The 19268-nt window shown below is 39.3% G+C and overlaps 1 protein-coding gene across 24 annotated transcripts in view; it reads left to right on the forward strand.

The window, feature by feature from the left end:
• LOC112659140 (rho GTPase-activating protein 20-like) overlaps window positions 1-19268 on the forward strand; it is a 103360-nt gene that overhangs the window by 49039 nt on the left and 35053 nt on the right. For 18 of the 24 annotated variants that reach the window (XM_049107983.1, XM_049107980.1, XM_049107982.1 and 15 more), the window contains 8 exons: window positions 1670-1858; window positions 3441-3616; window positions 4932-5093; window positions 6936-7045; window positions 7560-7749; window positions 8989-9100; window positions 10965-11140; window positions 12472-12633. In XM_049107983.1, coding sequence (XP_048963940.1) covers window positions 1670-1858; window positions 3441-3616; window positions 4932-5093; window positions 6936-7045; window positions 7560-7749; window positions 8989-9100; window positions 10965-11140; window positions 12472-12633 — 1277 coding nt within the window. Of the gene's footprint in view, window positions 1-1669; window positions 1859-3440; window positions 3617-4931; window positions 5094-6935; window positions 7046-7559; window positions 7750-8988; window positions 9101-10964; window positions 11141-12471; window positions 12634-14431; window positions 14542-15348; window positions 15539-16762; window positions 16875-17760; window positions 17916-19268 lie in introns of those variants that run through there. The other 6 variants (XR_007409551.1, XR_007409552.1, XR_007409550.1 and 3 more) reach the window with 2 other exon arrangements.

Below are 19268 nucleotides of genomic sequence, written 5' to 3' on the forward strand. Positions count from 1 at the left end.
ATAATCTGGAAATCTAAACAACCAATTTCCTTTTTTAAAAAAAACAACCAATTTCTTTCTGCAAAATATATATTCCCAGTCTTAGACTATAGAGTCACAAAGCTCATCACTGAGATCAAAATCCCCCAGTACCACTTCCTGTTTTGAATTAATGTTGATATCTTTGTAAAAGTTGGACAGGGGCAGCCCTGGTGGCTCAGCGGTTCAGCACTGCCTTGAGCCCAGGGTGTGATCCTGGAGAGCTGGGATCGACTCCCACATTGGGCTCCCTGCATGGAGCCTGCTTCTCCCTCTGCCTGTGTCTCTGCCTCTTTCTCTCTCTCTGTTTCTCATGAATAAATAAATAAAATCTAAAAAAAATGGTTAGCAGTAAAAAGGAAAAAAGCTAAATACTTATATATGTTTTAATAAAGTGCATTAATTTAGATAAAAATGATGTAGATGATAACTTTTTAGACTTTGAATAGCTTCACACACGAACGCAGCTCTAAGGAATCTGAAGAGCCTGTTGTTCATGATGATCCATTACAGCATTCAAAATGCATTTTTTAAACATACTCTCAATTCTCAATTGTGGATTAGCTCCTGGTTATCTTGGTTTGGTTGTATTGCTGTCATAGAAGCTTCTTTTTCCTTAATGGAGGGAAGTCCCTGTGATTCTTGTGAACATTGCATTTATGACGGATGAAAAGAACAGCAAAAGCTCCTTTAGGTACATTCAATAATAAATCTGAAATGACAGAATGAGAATTTTCATTCTATTCTTAAAAAATGAAATCCATATCATTGCATAGGGTCTTTGAGAATTCTCTAGAGAGGAAAAACAATTTAAAGCATAAAAGAGCAAAACAAATCACTTGGCAGGCAATTCTGGATGGCTGTGGGTGTGGTTTTCTATTCTCTAACCATTGTTTTACAGTTTGCTTCTGGGTTTCCCACTCTGCACACCCTTCCTTCTGATCATTGCCTGGCAGGACACCCATAGAGGGAGGGCAGCAGTGGGAGGGAACCATAAAGCATAAGGGCAACACATCCCACTACTCTCGAGTAGCTCTGGCTGGAGAATTGACAAAAGGAAATGAAAAAAAAATCTGTTCGACTGACATTCTGTTGGAGAGAATAGTGAAGATAGCAATTCTTTATATATATACTCCAAATATTTAAAAATTTATTAACCAAAAAATAAAAATAAAAAATAAATAAAAAATAAAAAATATTAACCACCAATGCTTATTAATATATTCACTCTGATAAGTTTGTGTGTGGACAAGCATTTCAAAGAATGAATGTAAGGCTCGACGGTGTCAAGTAATTTGCCTAAGATGTATAGATCTAGTTAGTGTCAAGGCACAAACTAGAAAAACTTAAACATTCTCAGAAACACAGAAAAAGTCAGCATTGTTTAATGCACTCATGAATATATGTATTTCATGTAACATGCTTTAAATTGTTTTCTCTTCTTAAAATCTTTCCCTTGGGCACACGCTTTCTGTAAGGTGTTCCCACAAGGGTGCATATGATGCTCACTCAGGAGGCACAGCCTTCTTTATCTAGAAGTCCCAGAAAAATACCAACATATACAAATAGGGTGATGCTTACACTCGTGGTAAGGTAGGTTTGATGACAGCCATCACCATCAGCCTAAATATTCAGGTTTCTTTCCATACAGGACATGAACATCCCTATGGAATTAAAATGAGCCATCTTCCATCTACTAAACTGCTGCCAAAGGAAGCAGAGGACTCCGTCTCTCCTTCCCCTACTCAGGAGTCCCTCCTTCTGGAGCAGAAGATCACAGACATGCAAATCCATTTCATACTGAAGCCCAGGCACCCAGCCCAGAACAAGCAAGGGAGAGGTGAGCCACTTGCCTTTCTTCAAGTGCCTTCCCTTGGCTCATGTCTCCATGCTTAAACACAATTCAGACACACAGTTTATTCTTTCTGGGTGAGCTTATTGTCATCAATGAGGAGGAACAGTATAGGAAAGAATGCAAACACTACCAAAAATCAAGCTTAGAAAAATTCAAAAGTCTGACATCAAGACCCAACTCATTTCTATGAAGGTTGTTTTCTTGTTTTAAATCTTTTGGGAAGACCATTAACTCCTGTCTTTCTCTATATCCCCAGAGCACTTTCAAGGCTGCCCTGAGCCATGCCTTGTGCTGAGTAGTATATCATATATTTAGTTTAACGAGTTGTAGGCAGCATCATTTATGTTAAAGTTGAGCAAACTGAAGCTTTAAAATGCTAAGCTTCCTCAGTGGCAGGACCAGGATGCTTCTGGTGCAGGGCTGGCACCCACATGAGTGGAGGTGGTGATGCACTCACTACATCCCAGAAAAGCCAAGTGGCCGAGTGTTCAAGGTTATTTGGTGAAATGTTCCTCATTTGTTTATCCTTCGACAACTTGGCTCATCTGCTGACTCTTAAAGAAATCAGTTATTTAAGCAATGTTAAGGTATCTTCAAAGGGAAACATTCACAGCTGAGCACTAGAAACTTTGAACTCAGCTTCTCACTGCTGGTCACCTTTTCTTTGGAAAGCTCTTCCTTCATAGGGAATGTTGAGTAATTAAAAATCATCTCTGGAAACTGGTGCATATGCATTCATAACCTCTATAAATGCATTCATAACCTCTCATTGTTTTGCTTTTCTATGATTTCTTTCAAGCCTTGTACTTGTGTGTAGGTGTATATTTACATATATGTTTGAGTGTGTGTGTGAGGAAGTGTGTTTCCACACTTCATTGTGGTTTAGTCTCTTTTCAGTAAATGTTCAACCTATTTAACCGAAAACATCATCTCTGGGTGGGTTGGTGGGGTATGACAAGAAAACACAGCCACCAGAGGGCCAGCATGTAATGACAACATCCCAAGGACCCTGACTGCAGCAAGTCATCCTTGAAGATGGCCCAGAGCAGAGGAACATAGAAGTAGGGCTCAGGCAGATTGTGTCCTGAGAAGCAGATCCTTTGGATGGTAGAACTTGAGCACTCAGAAAGCCAAAGAGGAAATCTGAGGCTGAGGGGAGACTGGCTGTGAAAGCAGAGGATTACCACACTCAGCCTGATTTGCATACCAAATCCTTCTAGCTTTTAAAATCAGATCTGACACCTGAACCCACTGTTCACTCCAGTAGAAAACACATCTACAGGTTCAGTGCCTCCTGATGCAGTGTAACCGGCAGTAACTGATGGCACAGGAAATACTGACCTTCAATCTGATCAAGTCCCAAAGTTTAACCATCAGTCTGAAGGATATGGGTAAGAACTTATCAACACCATGAGGATGCTGTTAGCCAACATCAGAACGAGGAGAGTTCTACAAATAAATGACTCAGTTTCCCTCTTCTAGCCACTACAATGAACACACTGTATAATGGCAATGGTGAAAATAAGGCTAAGTGAATTAAAATACACTAATCTCCCTTCTTCCTTAGATTCAGGCCAGAAGACCATGAAAAGCACTGTTTTCAGAGACTGGGCCTTTTGGTGGCGCGCTGGCACTTGCCAGAAAAACCACTGCAGAGTTGCACCATCTGCAAAACCACGACAACTCTTTGGGGTTTCCCTCACAGGTATCTGTGATAAGGACAACTTGCCCTTCCCAATACTGGTAGGTCTCAGTTTGGTCTTTTATTACCTTCCTGAGGAGAGGGACCTTGGAGAGGCCAAGTGTTCTCATGCAAACCAACCCTTAAATGGAGAAATCATTAGACAGACCCTGGCTTTGGCTGAGAAGCTTTGCTAGTGTCATTTGATTTACCTACTGCAGAGTCATTTGGCCAATACAACAGAACGACGTTTTGTCCATTCCACTTGTTTCCACAGAGACCCATGTAGGCCTGTTCAGATCAGTCAAAATGGACTCTGTGTGCATGAATCATCTTCACATTCTGCTATTGTCTTCCTGAACTCACAGTAGTCGCAGGTCTCCTTCAACTGAGTCTACTTAATCTAACAACTGAAAATATCTTACCTAAGCATAAAGTCTCATCCTGAGGCATATATGAATCTGCTAATTCTAAAAGAGCATGTTAAATGACAGCCACAGCGTTTGGCCTGTGTTATCTCAAATCAGTGCACTGAATTTTCAGTGTGGAAATTTACTGAGTACCCAGTACCTCTGCAACCCTGCACTAGATTTGGGAATGTTATCCTAGGTGTGAAAAAATTTACCATGTTAGTTACATGCTTGCTACTACCCCAGTCCTTGCATCACAGCCATTTTAGGGGGTAGCTGGAACTATTATCCTCCACACTTTACAAATGAATTAGCTTTCAATATAGTTCGCATGTGCCCCAGGTCACACAAATGATCAGAATGATAATAGGTTTCCGATCCCTTGGTCTATCAGACTCCAGCCCTTATTATCTTTCTACACTGCAGGGAGAGAACATGAAGATAGAGCAAAAGACAGTGAAAGACTCATGAAAGAAATGTAATCAGATAATAAGAAGAGAGCATTTGAGGTTTTGTTTTTTTTTTTTTAAAGAGGAAGGGAAATAGAGATAGTAGGAATGGAGGATACAAACACTTAAAGAGGAATCAACAAATGGGAAATGAGTATGGCAAAAAGATTTGAAAACATGGGGAAGGGCATCTATGTAAGAGAATAAGGAGCCAAAACTGGTAAAGTAGGAGACAGGCGAGGATTCCACAAAGGCCTAGAAACACAGAAGTTTGATTTAAAAGGGTAAATTCAATGAAAAAATCTGATTTAAATAAGTGATTACAAAGTTTCAGTGTATGTAAGGTGGATTTTGGGTAAAACTATAGAGAGACATTGACTAAAGAATCTAAATTGACTTTAGTCTTCCAGCTCTAAAACCGTAAACCATCCGATAGCCTAGCTCTTTCAAAAAGGAAGCAAGCTTTTGCTCTGGGCTTGGGATATGAAATGCCATATACTCTTCTTTTTTTCCTACAGGATATGCTTTCCGTGATCAATCGGAAAGGACCACTCCTGGAAGGCATCTTCAGAAAACCAGCCTGTATAAATTCATGCAGAAACCTAAAAGAGAAACTAAATTCTGGGGACAGAGTTAACTGTTACAGCAAATCTGTTCATGTGGTAGCATGTGTTTTAAAGGTGGGGAAAGTTCTAGCTTTACCACACATGGGTAACTGAAGCTGTGATTGGTGTCTTTCATTACGATTGCCCAGGAACCAACATAGGCATAACTGATTAAGAACTTGTCAAACTGGAAAACACTTCATGAAATCAAATTTAAGGAAGCTACTGTAGGAGTTAAAAGCCCCATAAATTAGAAATACTTTCTGTTATCACCATGAACAGCCTACCTGAGGACTCCATGCAAAATACTAATACTAATATGACTACTAGTAATAATAATAAATTTCAAAGTATACACTGACACATACATAATATTTACCAAAGCAAACATCTGCTTTTGATGACATCCTCACCACGCTCCTAATGAAGGCAGTTTCCAAAAGAAAAATCATATGAAAAATTTGAGAATAGGTAGGGAATTTCACAATAGTAAGCAAATGTTTACTTTATGAGGAATACAAAAAGGCTCAGTGAGGTGACCAATCATTCTTAACCATCACTGTCTCCTGTTTCTTGATGTCTTTTACTTTATAACTCATGAAGGAAGGATTTTGCCATTTGTGTCTCCTTTCACCACATCCTCGGCATCCTTTAGTTAATATTTGTGATGTCTAGCCCACCATCCAAGGTTATAATGACATGTTAACCAGCTCTTGCTACATGCCAGTTTGGATAAATCGAACTTTTGGAGTAGGTGCAACAGACAAAAGTAGTTTGGAATTCTGGAAAGTCAAGAGATCGATTCAAGAACTAGATTAATTTGGAAATTATACAGCTACATCACAGATATCCTGTTCTATTGCTAAACCGTAATGGAGAAAGATGTGAGAACTAGAATAGAGAATTTAATCCATCTACCTTGGCACTTGCTAACAGTTATCAACAAAACTAAGTTAAGGCAGTAATGATGACACTCTTAGAATCAAGGTCATATTTGGTCCTTCCTTGTCACATTTGGTCTTTTCTTGTCCCCCATTTCTTTTCTTTTAATTTTTTTTATTATTATTTATGATAGTCACAGAGAGAAAGAGAGAGGCAGAGACATAGGCAGAGCTTGTCCCCCATTTCTGTTCAACTATATGAAAGATACCAATAGTCCCTGACCACTACTACATTGGACTACAGTAAAACACACCAGTAAATATATATATAGGCATCAAGAGACAGGGGAAAGAATGATGATACATTAGGTACTCAAATAGCATGATAAGTGTTGCCCTCTTGAAGGTGCACACATACAATTGATGTTTCTAGCAAGACTTAGTAGGATCCTTTCTCTTTCCGTGTTATAGGCACAGACTAGGAAGATGGTGACCACGTGTGCATAGAGTTCTTAGGCATTTCTGAAGCTTTCCCTACCTAAAGTTGACTAATCTTTGTGGAGAATCAGACTCTGCAACCTTGGCCTGAATAGTATCATGTCAAACTCTCTGGAGAATTGGCCTACACTAGAAATGAATACATCCTCAGGACCATCATGAGTTTGCCATTAGACTCTCTACTTTTGTACAGTACAGGAAAGGAAGAATGAAGCGATTATGAGAGTAGCTTTTGTAATAGTTTGCAGAAAAGCACACAAAAGTGCCATATGATAGAAGGGAGCTTTGTCCTCATTTACACTGAAGCCTAGGCTCTGCTTAGATGCTTTCATTTTTGTTGGAGAAAATCCACACACCTGCTTTTCACGTGCAAGTCAATAGAGAATCAGAGCAGAGTTCCATGTGGGTCACAGTTTGGGTATCTATGACGTAAGTAGAGACTGAACTGAAGTTTGCAACTGTTTTCTCTGTAATATTTCCAATATCTATATTGCATATGTGAGTGTGTCTGTGTGTATTTTTCTTTTATCCACATAAGGATTTTCTTGAAAATATCGAAGGAAGTTTACTTTCATCCAAACTCTATGAAAAATGGCTTGGTGTTCTTAACGAAGTGACTGAGAAGGAAAAAATAAATGCAGCCCAGAGGTAATGATGCAATAATTACTCTACTCTGGTCATGGCTCAGAATACAGCCAATATACTATTAGGAAAATATTGGCTTCCTTCTTGCCACTTTGACCACTAAAATAACATTCAATGCCAAATAGTTTCGATTCTTCTCACCAATGGAGGCCAGTTTCAGAATACAAGCATGCCTTATGGCTATTATTGTACTTCTCCTGAACTTATTAACATTGACTCCTTAGTCACTGTACAACTTCTGAATATATGAAACTGGTACACAAAGTCAGTGGCCTGAGAGATGCCAGTGCATCAACAGCCAGTGGCATAACCTAAAGTTTGTCGAACATTTAACCAGAGAGGGTTAGCTCAGAAATTGAATTTGGTAAAACACTTTTGTGTACGTTCATGCCTGGAACTCTGCTACAGCAGGTTGCATACTAGATCTAGAAAGATGTTCTCTGCTTTCCGTCTCTATACTTCCAACTGCTAAGTGCAATGACTTGCCTTATTCAAAAGTGCATCTTTCTGACTTTAGGCTTCTAACACAGCTGCCAAAAGCGAATGTTGTTCTCTTGCGATACCTTTTCGGTGTGTTATACAACATTGAGCAACAATCCTCATCCAATCAGATGACAGCTTATGATTTATCAGTGTGTATAGCCCCAAGCATTCTTTGTCCACTTAATTCCTGCAGCTTGGAATTGGAAGACAACTTCATTAAAAAGGTAGAGAGATCTCTCATATGTGTCCCCTGGGGTTTAGAATCCATGCTTTGAATCTGAAATGTGTAGTAGTAATTGCGAAGGATCAGTTCTGAAAAGTGCACATCTTCATAGGCTTTCTTGGAATGGCAGAGTTTGCTATCCTTCTCTGGTGGAATATGGGAAGGGGTGTTGTTAAAGTGGGAAACGCAGAGCAGTTGAGTCGCTTCTTTCCCATCCAGGAGATTCAATACTAGACTGACTAAACAAAAGAGAGAGAAGAGTGATATAATATGATAGAAAAGACCTGGGCTCTGGAGTTTGACAAGGCAAGGTTCAACTCTCAGCCTGATCCTGGAGGGGGGAGCTTGTAACCTTGGGCAAAGCCATGGTTTCCTCATAACACAATGGTAACAAGACCCAGCTCCTGTGGTCGTTACTGGCACATCCTAGGTGGCTCGGGCACTATGAGCACCCATGGCTCCAAACACATTGGCTTTGCTCTGAAAGTTGTGGCTCATTTAGAAAAATACTTGGCTACTCTTTTGCCTCTGTTACATCAGACAGAAACTAGTGAGATATTCCAGAACATCCTAATGAAGCCACAGATGCCTAATAAGATGACAGCTTTTCCCCAAGCTCATGCCGAGAGCCAGCATTAAGCAAAGCAAGACATGAGAAGGGACTGTGGTTAGACAGACAGACATGATTTCCCCCAGCCCTGTGAGTTTTTACTCAAAAAAAAAAGAAAAGAAAAGAAAAGAAAACATCAAAAAAAAAATCCACAAGAATATCCACTTTCCAAAAACTATTCTTCCCTATTTAAGAAATGGATTTCATAGGACTTTGTCTATGCTTTTTACATTTTAATCAGTTATGATACTAAGTTACAATCCAATATTTTCTGGAAGCAAAATTTTACAAAATACATAAACTTTTAGAAGGTACATTACTTTGAAAACTATCCTAGTTTTAAAGATGTAACCTTTGGTATCACAATGTTAGGTATTAAATTAGGCAACAAATTAGGACTTTAGTCCACTGACTAGTAATATTTTAAAATCTGTACCCAAAGTACAACAAAAAGTATTACTCTTTCTTATTTTATTAGAGAACTTGGGTTTCTATATATTTTTATCAACTCTGAATTTTTCATAGAAGTCTTTCACATTTTTGGTTAGATCCAAGGTCTATAAACAAAATGTGACTTCTAACTCTTCCATATGAAAAAGAGCACCCCATTGTGTTCTTTTTGCATTACAGGCTTCTCTTGTACAGTTTTTGATCGAAAATTGCCTCAAGATATTTGGAGAAGACATCACTTCTCTCTTGGGAGAGAATTCAAAGAGTTGTCATAACAATGAGAAGGCTGCAGGTACTGTGAATAGTTTAATAGGCTTAGGGAGACATGGACAGCAAGGTTCCCAAGGGTCATGGCAGATACTTAGCCCTGTTCTGGAGCCCAGAGCATCCCCAGGGCAATGATTCCCAGCTGCTCCTTCTTCTGAAGACTGGCTAGCAGGTCAAGGGAGGTTTCACACTGTTGGAGACCCAAGAAAGCATAGAAACTTCCAGATGTTTCTGGCAGTATTAGGAGATAGCATGGTATGATACAGTGTTTGGGAATTTTTTTTAACACAATTTTAAATGGATCCCACATCTATATTATATGATATATGTAGTTAAACGTATAATGCATAAGTATTAATTTCTACTTATAATATATAAATGTGCTCTGGTTGAAACCAGAGCATGCGACTTTTATTCCTGCTCCATCCTCTTTTTGATCAGTGGCTCTTGAGGCACCACAGGATTCCAGTGCTCTTTAAAATGAGTTGAAAGGAACCAGCATCATTGAGAGAAAAGGACTTGACTTGATGTCAATCATCTCTCCAGAGTACAAACTCCAGTGCCCCCATTTATCAGATATACAACCTTTGGCCAATTACTAGCTTGGTATCACTCTATTCATGCCTAAAATGCTGGATAAAAGTAATGTCTAAATCTTAGAAATGTTGTCAAGATTCAATAAGATAAGGGATGTAAAAACATTTCTAAAAAGCAAATATTAGAACTAGGAGAAGTTCCCCTGAGACTAGTGCGAGTATTATTTGAGCCTAGCTAATCACAGCTCACTGGCAACACCCCATTTTTTGTAAAACAGAGTTTAGATTCAGAACCTGGAGACACACATCATCAATCCCTCCATACTTTTGACATGTCTTCGTTTTACGACATATACCTCATTGTGTTGAGGGAAGCCTTTGGACAATCCGTGTCATCAGGAATTAAGATGAGTCTAGTGCCATGTCTGAGAATATGCTGGTGCAAGACAAGTGTTTGTTTTTCATGTCCTCAGTGACAGAAAAACAAACTGTTGAATCCAAGCCAGTGAGAGTGATAGTGATTTCCAAAAGAGCACAACTGCAGAATGCTACCAAGTCCCCATGTGGTCCATCCACCTACATGTCTACAGTTTAGTAAGTTACTGAAGACTGGAATCTCCATAATGACCCTTGACACTTCCTCTTTATCTGTTTTTCCAATGAATGAGAAATGAACCCCTTCCAAGACCCAGCTATTTCCATTTAAAGTTTTTTCCTTGGTCCCATATATTCATATTGAGGAAATCTTCCCACAAATTATCTCCTCTATCTTCAATGCCTATCATATCCTATGACATACCTTTTGAATTGTATTGTACTGTGTTGTATACTTTTATATGGATAATAAAAATCATTCCATAACTCAGTAGTTTACACAACCATTGCTTTGGTTATGATTCACATAACACTTCAGTGGAGACTCATCTGTGCAGTTCTGGTCTCAGACTGGATGTGAAAGCAGAGGATTTCCAAACTCAGCCTGATTTGGATACCAAATCCTTCTAGCTTTTAAAATCAGATCTGACAGCTGAACCCACTGTTCACTCCAGTAGAAAACAAACATCTACAGGTTCAGTGCCTCCTGTTGCATTGCAAAGACAGTAACTGATGGCACAGGAAATACTGACTTTCAATCTGATCAAGTCCCAAGGTTTAACCATCAGTGTGAAGGATATGGGCAAGAACTCAACAATGCCATGAGGATGCTGTTAGCCAACATCAGAACATGGAGAGTTCTACACAACAAATGACTCAGTTTCCCTCTTCTAGCCCTGCAATGAACACACTGTATAATGGTAATGGTGAAAATAAGGCTAAGTGAATTAAAACACACTAATCTCCCTTCTTCCTTAGATTCAGTCCAGAACACCTTGAAAAGCACTTCTTTTAGAGACTCGGCCTTTTGCCAGCGCATTGGCACTTCCCAGTACAACCAGTGCACAGCTCTACTGTCTGCAAAACCAGGACAGCTCTTTGGAGTTTCCCTTACGGATATCTTTGATAAGGACATCATGCCCTTACCAATACTGGTAGGTCTCAGTTAGGTCTTTTATTGCCTTCCTGAGGAGAGGGACCTCGGAGAGGCCAAGTGTTCTCATGCAGACCAACCCTCAAGTGGAGAAATCATTAGACAGTCCCTGGCTTTGGCTGAGAAGCTTTGCTAGTGTCATTTGATTTACCTACTGGAAAGTCATTTGGCCAATACAACAGAACGACGTTTTGTCCATTCCACTTGTTTCCACAGAGACCCATGTAGGCCTTGTTCAGATCAGTCAAAATGGACTCTGTGTGCATGAATCATCTTCACATTCTGCTATTGTCTTCCTGAACTCACAGTAGTCTCAGGTCTCCTTCAACTGAGTCTACTTAATCTAACAACTGAAAATATCTTACCTAAGCATAAAGACTCATCCTGAGGCATATATGAATCTGCTAATTCTAAAAGAACACGTTAACATGACAGCCACAGAGTTTGGCCTGTGTTATCTCAAATCAGTGTAATGAATTGTCAGTGTGGAAATTTACTGAGTACCCAGTACCTCTGCAACCCTGCACTAGATTTGGGAATGTTATCCTAGGTGTGAAGAAATTAACCACGTTAGTTACATGCTTGCTACTTCCCCAGTCCTTGCATCACAGCAATTTTAGGGGAAGCTGGAACTATCATCCTCCACACTTTACAAATGAATTTGAAGCTTTCAGTACAGTTCGCATTTGCCCCAGGTCACACAATAGATCAGAAGCATAATAATAGGTTTCCGATCCCTTGGTCTATCAGACTCCAGCCCTTATTATCTTTCTACACTGCAGGGAGAGAACATGAAGATAGAGCAAAAGACAGTGAAGGACTCATGAAGGAAATGTAATCAGATAATAAGAAGAGAGCATTTGAGGTTTTGTTTTTTTTTTTTTAAAGAGGAAGGGAAATAGAGATAGTAGGAATGGAGGATACAATCACTTAAAGAGGAATCAACAAATGGGAAATGAGTATGGCAAAAAGATTTCCATACTTGGGGAAGAGCATCTATGTAAGGGAATAAGGAAACAAGACTGGTAAATTAGGAGACAGGCGAGGATTCCACAAAGGCCTTGAAACACGGAAGTTTGATTTAAAAGGGTAAATTCAATGAAAAAAAAATCTGATTAAAATAAGTGATTACAATGTTTCAGTGTATGACTCTAAGGTGGATTTTGGGTAGAAACTATAGAGAGACATTGACTAAAGAATCTAAATCGACTTTACTCCTTCCAGCTCTAAAACCGTATACCATCACATAGCCTAGCTCTTTCAAAAAGGTAGCAAGCTTTTACTCTGGGCTTGGGATATGAAATGCCATATACTCTTCTTTTTTTCTTACAGGATATGCTTTCCTTTATCAATGAGAAAGGACCACTCACAGAAGGCATATTCAGAAAACCAGGTAGTATAAAGTCATGCGGAATCCTAAAGAAGAAACTGAATTCTGGAGACAGAGTGAGGCATTACAGCAAATCTGTTCTTGTGGTAGCATTTGTTTTAAAGGTGGGGAAAGTTCTAGCTTTATCCACACATGAGTAAGTCAAGCTGTGATTGGTGTCTTTCATTATGATTGCCCAAGGAGCGACATGGGCAAAACTGATTAAGAGCTTCTCAAACTGGAAAACACTTCATGAATTCAAAATTTAAGGAAGGTACTGTAGGAGTTAAAAGCCCCATACATTAGAAATACTTTCTGTTTTCACCACACACCACCCACCTGAAGACTTCATGCAAAATACTAATACTAATATGACTACTAGTAATAATAAGAAATTTCAAAATATACACTGACACCTACATAATGTTTACCAAAGCAAACATCTGCTTTTGATGACTTCCTCACCACACTCCTAATGAAGGCAGTTTCCAAAAGAAAACTCATATGAAACATTTGAAGATAGGTATAGAAGTTCACAATAGTAAGCACATGTTTACTTTATGAGGAATCTAAAAAAGGCTCAGTGAGGCAACCAATCATTCTTAACCATCATTGTCTCATTGTCTCCTGTTTCTTAGTGCCTTTTATAAGTCATGGAGGAAGGATTTTGCCATTTGTGTCTCCTTTCACCACATCCTAGGCATCCTTTAGTTAATATTTGAGATGTCTATCCCACCATCCAAGGTTATAACGACATGGTAACCACCTCTAGCTACATGCCTCTTTCGATAAATCTATCTTTTGGAGTAGGTGCAACAGACAAAAGTACTTTGGTATTCTGAAAATTCAGTAGATCGACTCAAGAAATAGATTAATTTGGAAATTATACAGCTACATCACAGATGTCCCATTCTATTGCTAAAATGGTAATGGAGAAAGATGTGAGAACTAGAATAGAGAATTTAATCCATCTACCTTGGCACTTGCTAACAGCTCTCAACAAAACTATGTCAAGGCAGTAATGATGACACTCTTAAAACCAAGGTCATATGTGGTCCTTCCTTGTCACATTTGGTCTTTGCTTGTCCCCCATTACTGTTTAACTATATGAAAGATAGCAATAGTCTCTGACCACTACTACACTGGGCTAGAGTAAAACACGCCAGTAAATATATATATAGGCATCAAGACAAAAGGAAAAGAATGATCATCCATTAGGCACTTGAATACCATGATAAGTGTTTCCCTCTTGAAGGTGCACACATACAATTAATGTTTCTTGCAAGACTTAGTAGGGTCTTTTCTATTTCCGTGTTATAGGCACAGACTAGGAAGATGGTGACCACGTGTGCATAGAGTTCTTAGACATTTCTGAAGCTTTCCCTACCTAAAGTTGACTAATCTTTGTGGAGAATCAGACTCTGCAACCTTGGCCTGAATAGTATCATGTCAAGCTCTCTGGAGAATTGGTCTACACTAGAAATGAATACATCCTCAGGACCATCATGAGTTTGCCATTAGACTCTCTACTTTTGTATAGTTCAGGAAAGGAAGAATGATGCAATTATGAGAGTAGCTTTTGTAGTAGTTTGCATAAAAGCACACAAAAGAGTAAGTTCCATATGATGGAAGGGAGCTTTGTCTTCCTTTCCAGTGAAGGCTATGCTCTGCTTTGATGCTTTCATTTTTGTCAGAGAAAATCCACAACCTGCTTTTGCATGTACAAGTCAATGGAGAGTCAAGCTGACCCCCCCTGTGGGTCACAGTTTGGGTATCTATGAAGGAAGTAGGAACTCAACTGAAGTTTTCAACTAAGTGTTTTCTCTGTGATATTTCCAATATATATTTTGTATTATATATGCATATATATGTGTGTGTGTGTTTCTGTGTATATTTGTGTGTATTTTTTTTTATCCACATAAGGATTTTCTTGAAAATATCGAAGGAAGTTTACTTTCATCGGACCTCTATGAAAAATGGCTTGGTGTTCTTGACGAAGTGACTCAGAAGGAAAAAATAAATGCTGCCCAGAGGTAATGATGCAATAATTACTCTACTCTGGTCATGGCTCAGAAATACAGCCAATATACCATTACAAAATATTGGTTTCCTTCTTGCCACTTTGACCATTAAAATAACATTCAATGCCAAATGGTTTCTTTTTTTTAATAATAAATTTATTTGTTATTGGTGTTCAATTTACCAACATACAGAGTAACACCCAGTGCTCATTCCGTCAAGTGCCCCCCTCAGTGCCCATCACCTATTCACCCCTACCTCCTGCCCTCATCCCCTTCCATCACCCCTAGTTCATTTCCCAGAGTTAGGAGTCTTTATGTTCTGTCTCCCTTTCTGATATTTCCCACACATTTCTTCTCCCTTCCCTTATATTCCCTTTCACTATTATTTATATTCCCCAAATGAATGAGAACATACAATGCCAAATGATTTCAATTCTTCTCACCCACAGAGGCCAGTTTCAGAATACAGGCATGCCTTATGGCTATTATTGCTCTTCTCCTGACCTTATTAAGTAGACTCCTTAGTCATTGTACAACTTCTGAATATATGAAACTGGTAGACAAGTCAGTGGCTTAAGAGAGATGCCAGAGCATCAACAGCCCATGGTATAACCTTAAGTTTGTCAAATATTTAACCAGAGAGGGTTAGCTCAGAAATTGAATTTGGTAAAACATTTTTGTGTACGTTCATGCCTGGAACTCTGCTACAGCAGGTTGTATACTAGATCTAGTAAGATGTTCTCTGCTTTCCGTCTCTATACTTCCAACTGCTAAGTGCAATGACTTGCCTTATTCAAAAGTGCATCTTTCTGACTTTAGGCTTCTAACACAGCTGCCAAAAGTGAATGTTGTTCTCTTGCGATACCTTTTCGGTGTGTTATACAACATTGAGCAACAATCCTCATCCAATCAGATGACAGCTTATGATTTATCAGTGTGTATAGCCCCAAGTATTCTTTGTCCACCTAATTCCTGCAACTTGGAATTGGAAGACAACTTCATTAAAAAGGTAGAGAGATCTCTCATATATGTCTCATATGGGGTTTAGAATCCATGCTTTGAATCTGAAATGTGTAGTAGTAATTGCAAAGGATCAGTTCTGAAAAGTGCACATCTTCATTGCCTTCCTTGGAATAGCAGAGATCTTTATCCTACTCTGGTGGAATATGGGAAGGGGTGTTGTTAAATTGAGAAATATAGAGCAGTTGAGTCGCTTCTTTCCCATCCAGGAGATTCAATACTAGACTGACTAAACAAAAGAAAGAGAAGAGTGGCATAATATGATAGAAAAGACCTGGGCTCCGGAGTTTGACAAGCCGAGGTTCAACTCTCAGCCTGATCCTTGAGGGGGGAGCTTGTAACTTTGGGCAAAGCCATGGCTTCCTCATGACACAATGGTAACAAGACCCAGCTCCTGTGGTCGTTACTGGCACATCCTAGGTGATTCAGTCACTATGAGCGCCCATGGCTCCAAACACATTGGCCTTGCTCTGCAAGTTGTGGCTCATTTAGAATAATACTTGGCTACTCTTTTGCCTCTGCTACATCAGACAGAAACTAGTTAGATATTCCAGAACATCCTAATGAAGCCACAGATGCCTAATAAGATGACAGCTTTTCCCCAAGCTCATGCCGAGAGCCAGCATTAGGCAAAGCAAGACATGAGAAGGGAATGCGGTTAGACAGACCGACATGTTTTCTCTCCAGACCTGTGATTTTTACTCAAAAACAAAACAAAACATCAAAAAAAAATCCACAGGAATATCCTCTTTCCAAAAAACATTCTTCCCTCTTTAAGAAATGGATTTCATAGGATTTTGTCTATGCTTTACACATTTTAATCAGATATTATCCTAAGTTACAACCCAATATTTTCTGGAAGTAAAATTTTACACAATAAGTAAAGTTAAGAAGGTAGGTTGCTTTGAAAACTATTCTAGTTTTAAAGATGTAACCATTGGTATCACAATGTTAGGTATGAAATTAGGTGACAAATTAGGACTTTAGCCCACTGACTAGTAGAATTTTAAAATCTGTACCCAAAGTACAACAGAAAGTATCACACTAAGTTATTTTATTAGAGAACTTGGGTTTCTATATATTATTATCAACTCTGAATTGTTCATAGAAGTCTTTCACATTTTTGGTTAGATCCAAGGTCTATAAACAAAATGTGACTTATAACTCTTCCGTATAAAAAAGAGCACCCCATTGTGTTCTTTTTGCATTACAGGCTTCTCTTATACAGTTTTTGATTGAAAATTGCCTCAAGATATTTGGAGAAGACATCACTTCTCTCTTGGGAGAGAATTCAAAGAGTTGTCATAACAATGAGAAGGCTGCAGGTACTGTGAATAGTTTAATAGGCTTTAGGGAGACACAGACAGCAAGGTTGCCAGGGGTCATGGCAGATACTTAGCCCTGTTCTGGAGCCCAGAGCATCCCCAGGGCAATGATTCCCAGCTGCTCCTTCTCTGAAGGCTGGCTAGCAGGTCAGGGAGGTTTCACACTGTTGGAAACCCAAGAAAGCATAGAAACTTCAAGACATTTCTGGCAGTATTAGGAAATAGCATGGTATGATACAGTGTTTGGGGATTTTTTTAACACAATTTTAAATGGATCTCACATCTATATTATACATGTTGTTAAGCATATAATGCATAATTATTAATTTCTACTTATATAAATGTGCTCTGGTTGAAACCAGAGCAGGGGGGTTTTATTCCTGCTCCATCCTCTTTTTGATCAATGGCTCTTGAGGCACCACAGGATTCCGGTGCTCTTTAAAATGAGTAGAAAAGAACCAGCGTCATTGAGAGAAAAGGACTTGACTTGATGTCAAACCTAGGTATTTGTGTATTGGCGCTGGCTCTCAATTGGTCCCCATGTCTTCCATAAGGTAGCTTCTCCTCCTTTCATATGGTGGAGGAAGAGTTCCCAGAAGCAAGAGGGACTTTTCAAGAGTTAATGTGGGAGAGGACTGTGCAAAGGACCACGCCAAAGGTGGTGGTTTACAAGATGAGGAGGCATTATTTCTTAAGACCACACATCATAAAACTCACAGCAGCACCAGTACACGCATATCCTTTCCTTCACTGGCTTTTCCTCCTCAGTTCTGTACACCAGCATTTCCTAAGGGGTATTCCAAGTAGGGTAGGAAGAATCTTTGAAATACTAACTCATTTATTTTACCTGAGATATTCCTTCCCTCATCCTTCTTCCTGTCTTAAGCTGCCTTAAGAGACAACTCACCTCCTCAGGGAATAGAAGCAAGAGGAGAATATGAGGAAAACGGTGCTCTTTGATGCTTATGAGTCTTAAAGACTTAGCTTTCTAGGAAACAGAAATGATTCATGGCATAGAGTAGAAGATTTACGTGGCAATCGCAAGGGGAAAAAGCCCAAAACCACTAGGTAGGTACATGGGATATCTGTACCATTTCCTGCATGGAAACCAAATGGAAGCAGAAATTCCTCACAGAACAGTGAGCTGACATGTCTAAGAACAATGGGGCCCTCTATGTCCATGCAGAGTTTCTTATACCTCAACATGGAACATGTATCTCCATCAGTCCCAGAAGAGTATGGAAGAAAAAGGAAGCCACTGGGTGTGAAAGACATGCCTCAGCAATAGGAGTACAGGCCAATTTCCCAGGACCAGAGAGCAGTCTGGACACTGCAGCGGCTATTTATATACATCAATGACACAGAGCAATCAGATAAGTGCACTTCACCATTTTACAACCTGTCTGGCACCAGAACACTCCAGAACAGACACACTCATGGGGGCAATTAAGAAAACCTAAATCTCTACCAGTCTCGGAACAGAGAACCAAACTGGACAACAAGTGAGCTATTTAGAACTACAGAACTGTACATTTCTGACTTATGCCAGTGTATAGACGGAGATTGCTATCAGTGCATATAGAATATATGATCCATGCATTGTTTTCCCTTTCCCAGAAAGGGTTCTCTCGTCAAATAGGCTTGGGAAATTCATATTTTCCTTTTGGAAGTCAAATGCACCAGTTTTTCCCAGATTTATTTGACATTATTCGACCCTTTTGAAGCGACCCCATTCATTAATGATCCTGGGAATATTTATTGCCTTGTGCCGAGTAGTATCTTATATATTTAGTTTAACTTGGTGTAGGAAGCATCATTTATGTTACAGTTGAGCAAACCAAAGCTTTAAAATGCTGAGCTTCCTAAGTGGCAGAACCAGGATGCTTCTGGTGCAGTGCTGGCCCCACATGAGTGGAGGTGCTGATGGACGTACTATATCCCAAAAAAGCCAAATTGCCCCGTGTTTAAGGTTATTTGGTGAAATGTTCCTCATCTTTTTATCCTTCGACAGCTTGTCTCATCTGTTGACTCTTAAAGCAATCGGTTATTTAAGCAATGTTAAGATATCTTCAAAGGGAAACATTCACAGCTGAGCAGTAGAAATTTGAACTCAGCTTCTCACTGCTGATCTCCTTTTCTTTGGAAAGTTCTTCCTTCAATAGGGAATGTTGAGTAATTAAAAATCATCTCTGGAAACTGGTGGTCTATCAATGCACTCCTAACCTCTTATTGTTTTGCATTTTCTATGTTTTCTTTCAAGCCTTGTACGTTTATGTAGGTGTATATACACATGTATGTTTGAGTGTGTGTGTGAGGAAGTGTGTTTCCACACTTCATTGTGGTTTAGGCTCTTTTCAGTAAATGTTAAACATATTTAACCAAAAACATCATCTC

Source organism: Canis lupus (assembly GCF_003254725.2).
Source record: "Canis lupus dingo isolate Sandy chromosome 19 unlocalized genomic scaffold, ASM325472v2 SANDYCHR19.02, whole genome shotgun sequence".
NCBI lineage: Eukaryota > Metazoa > Chordata > Mammalia > Carnivora > Canidae > Canis > Canis lupus.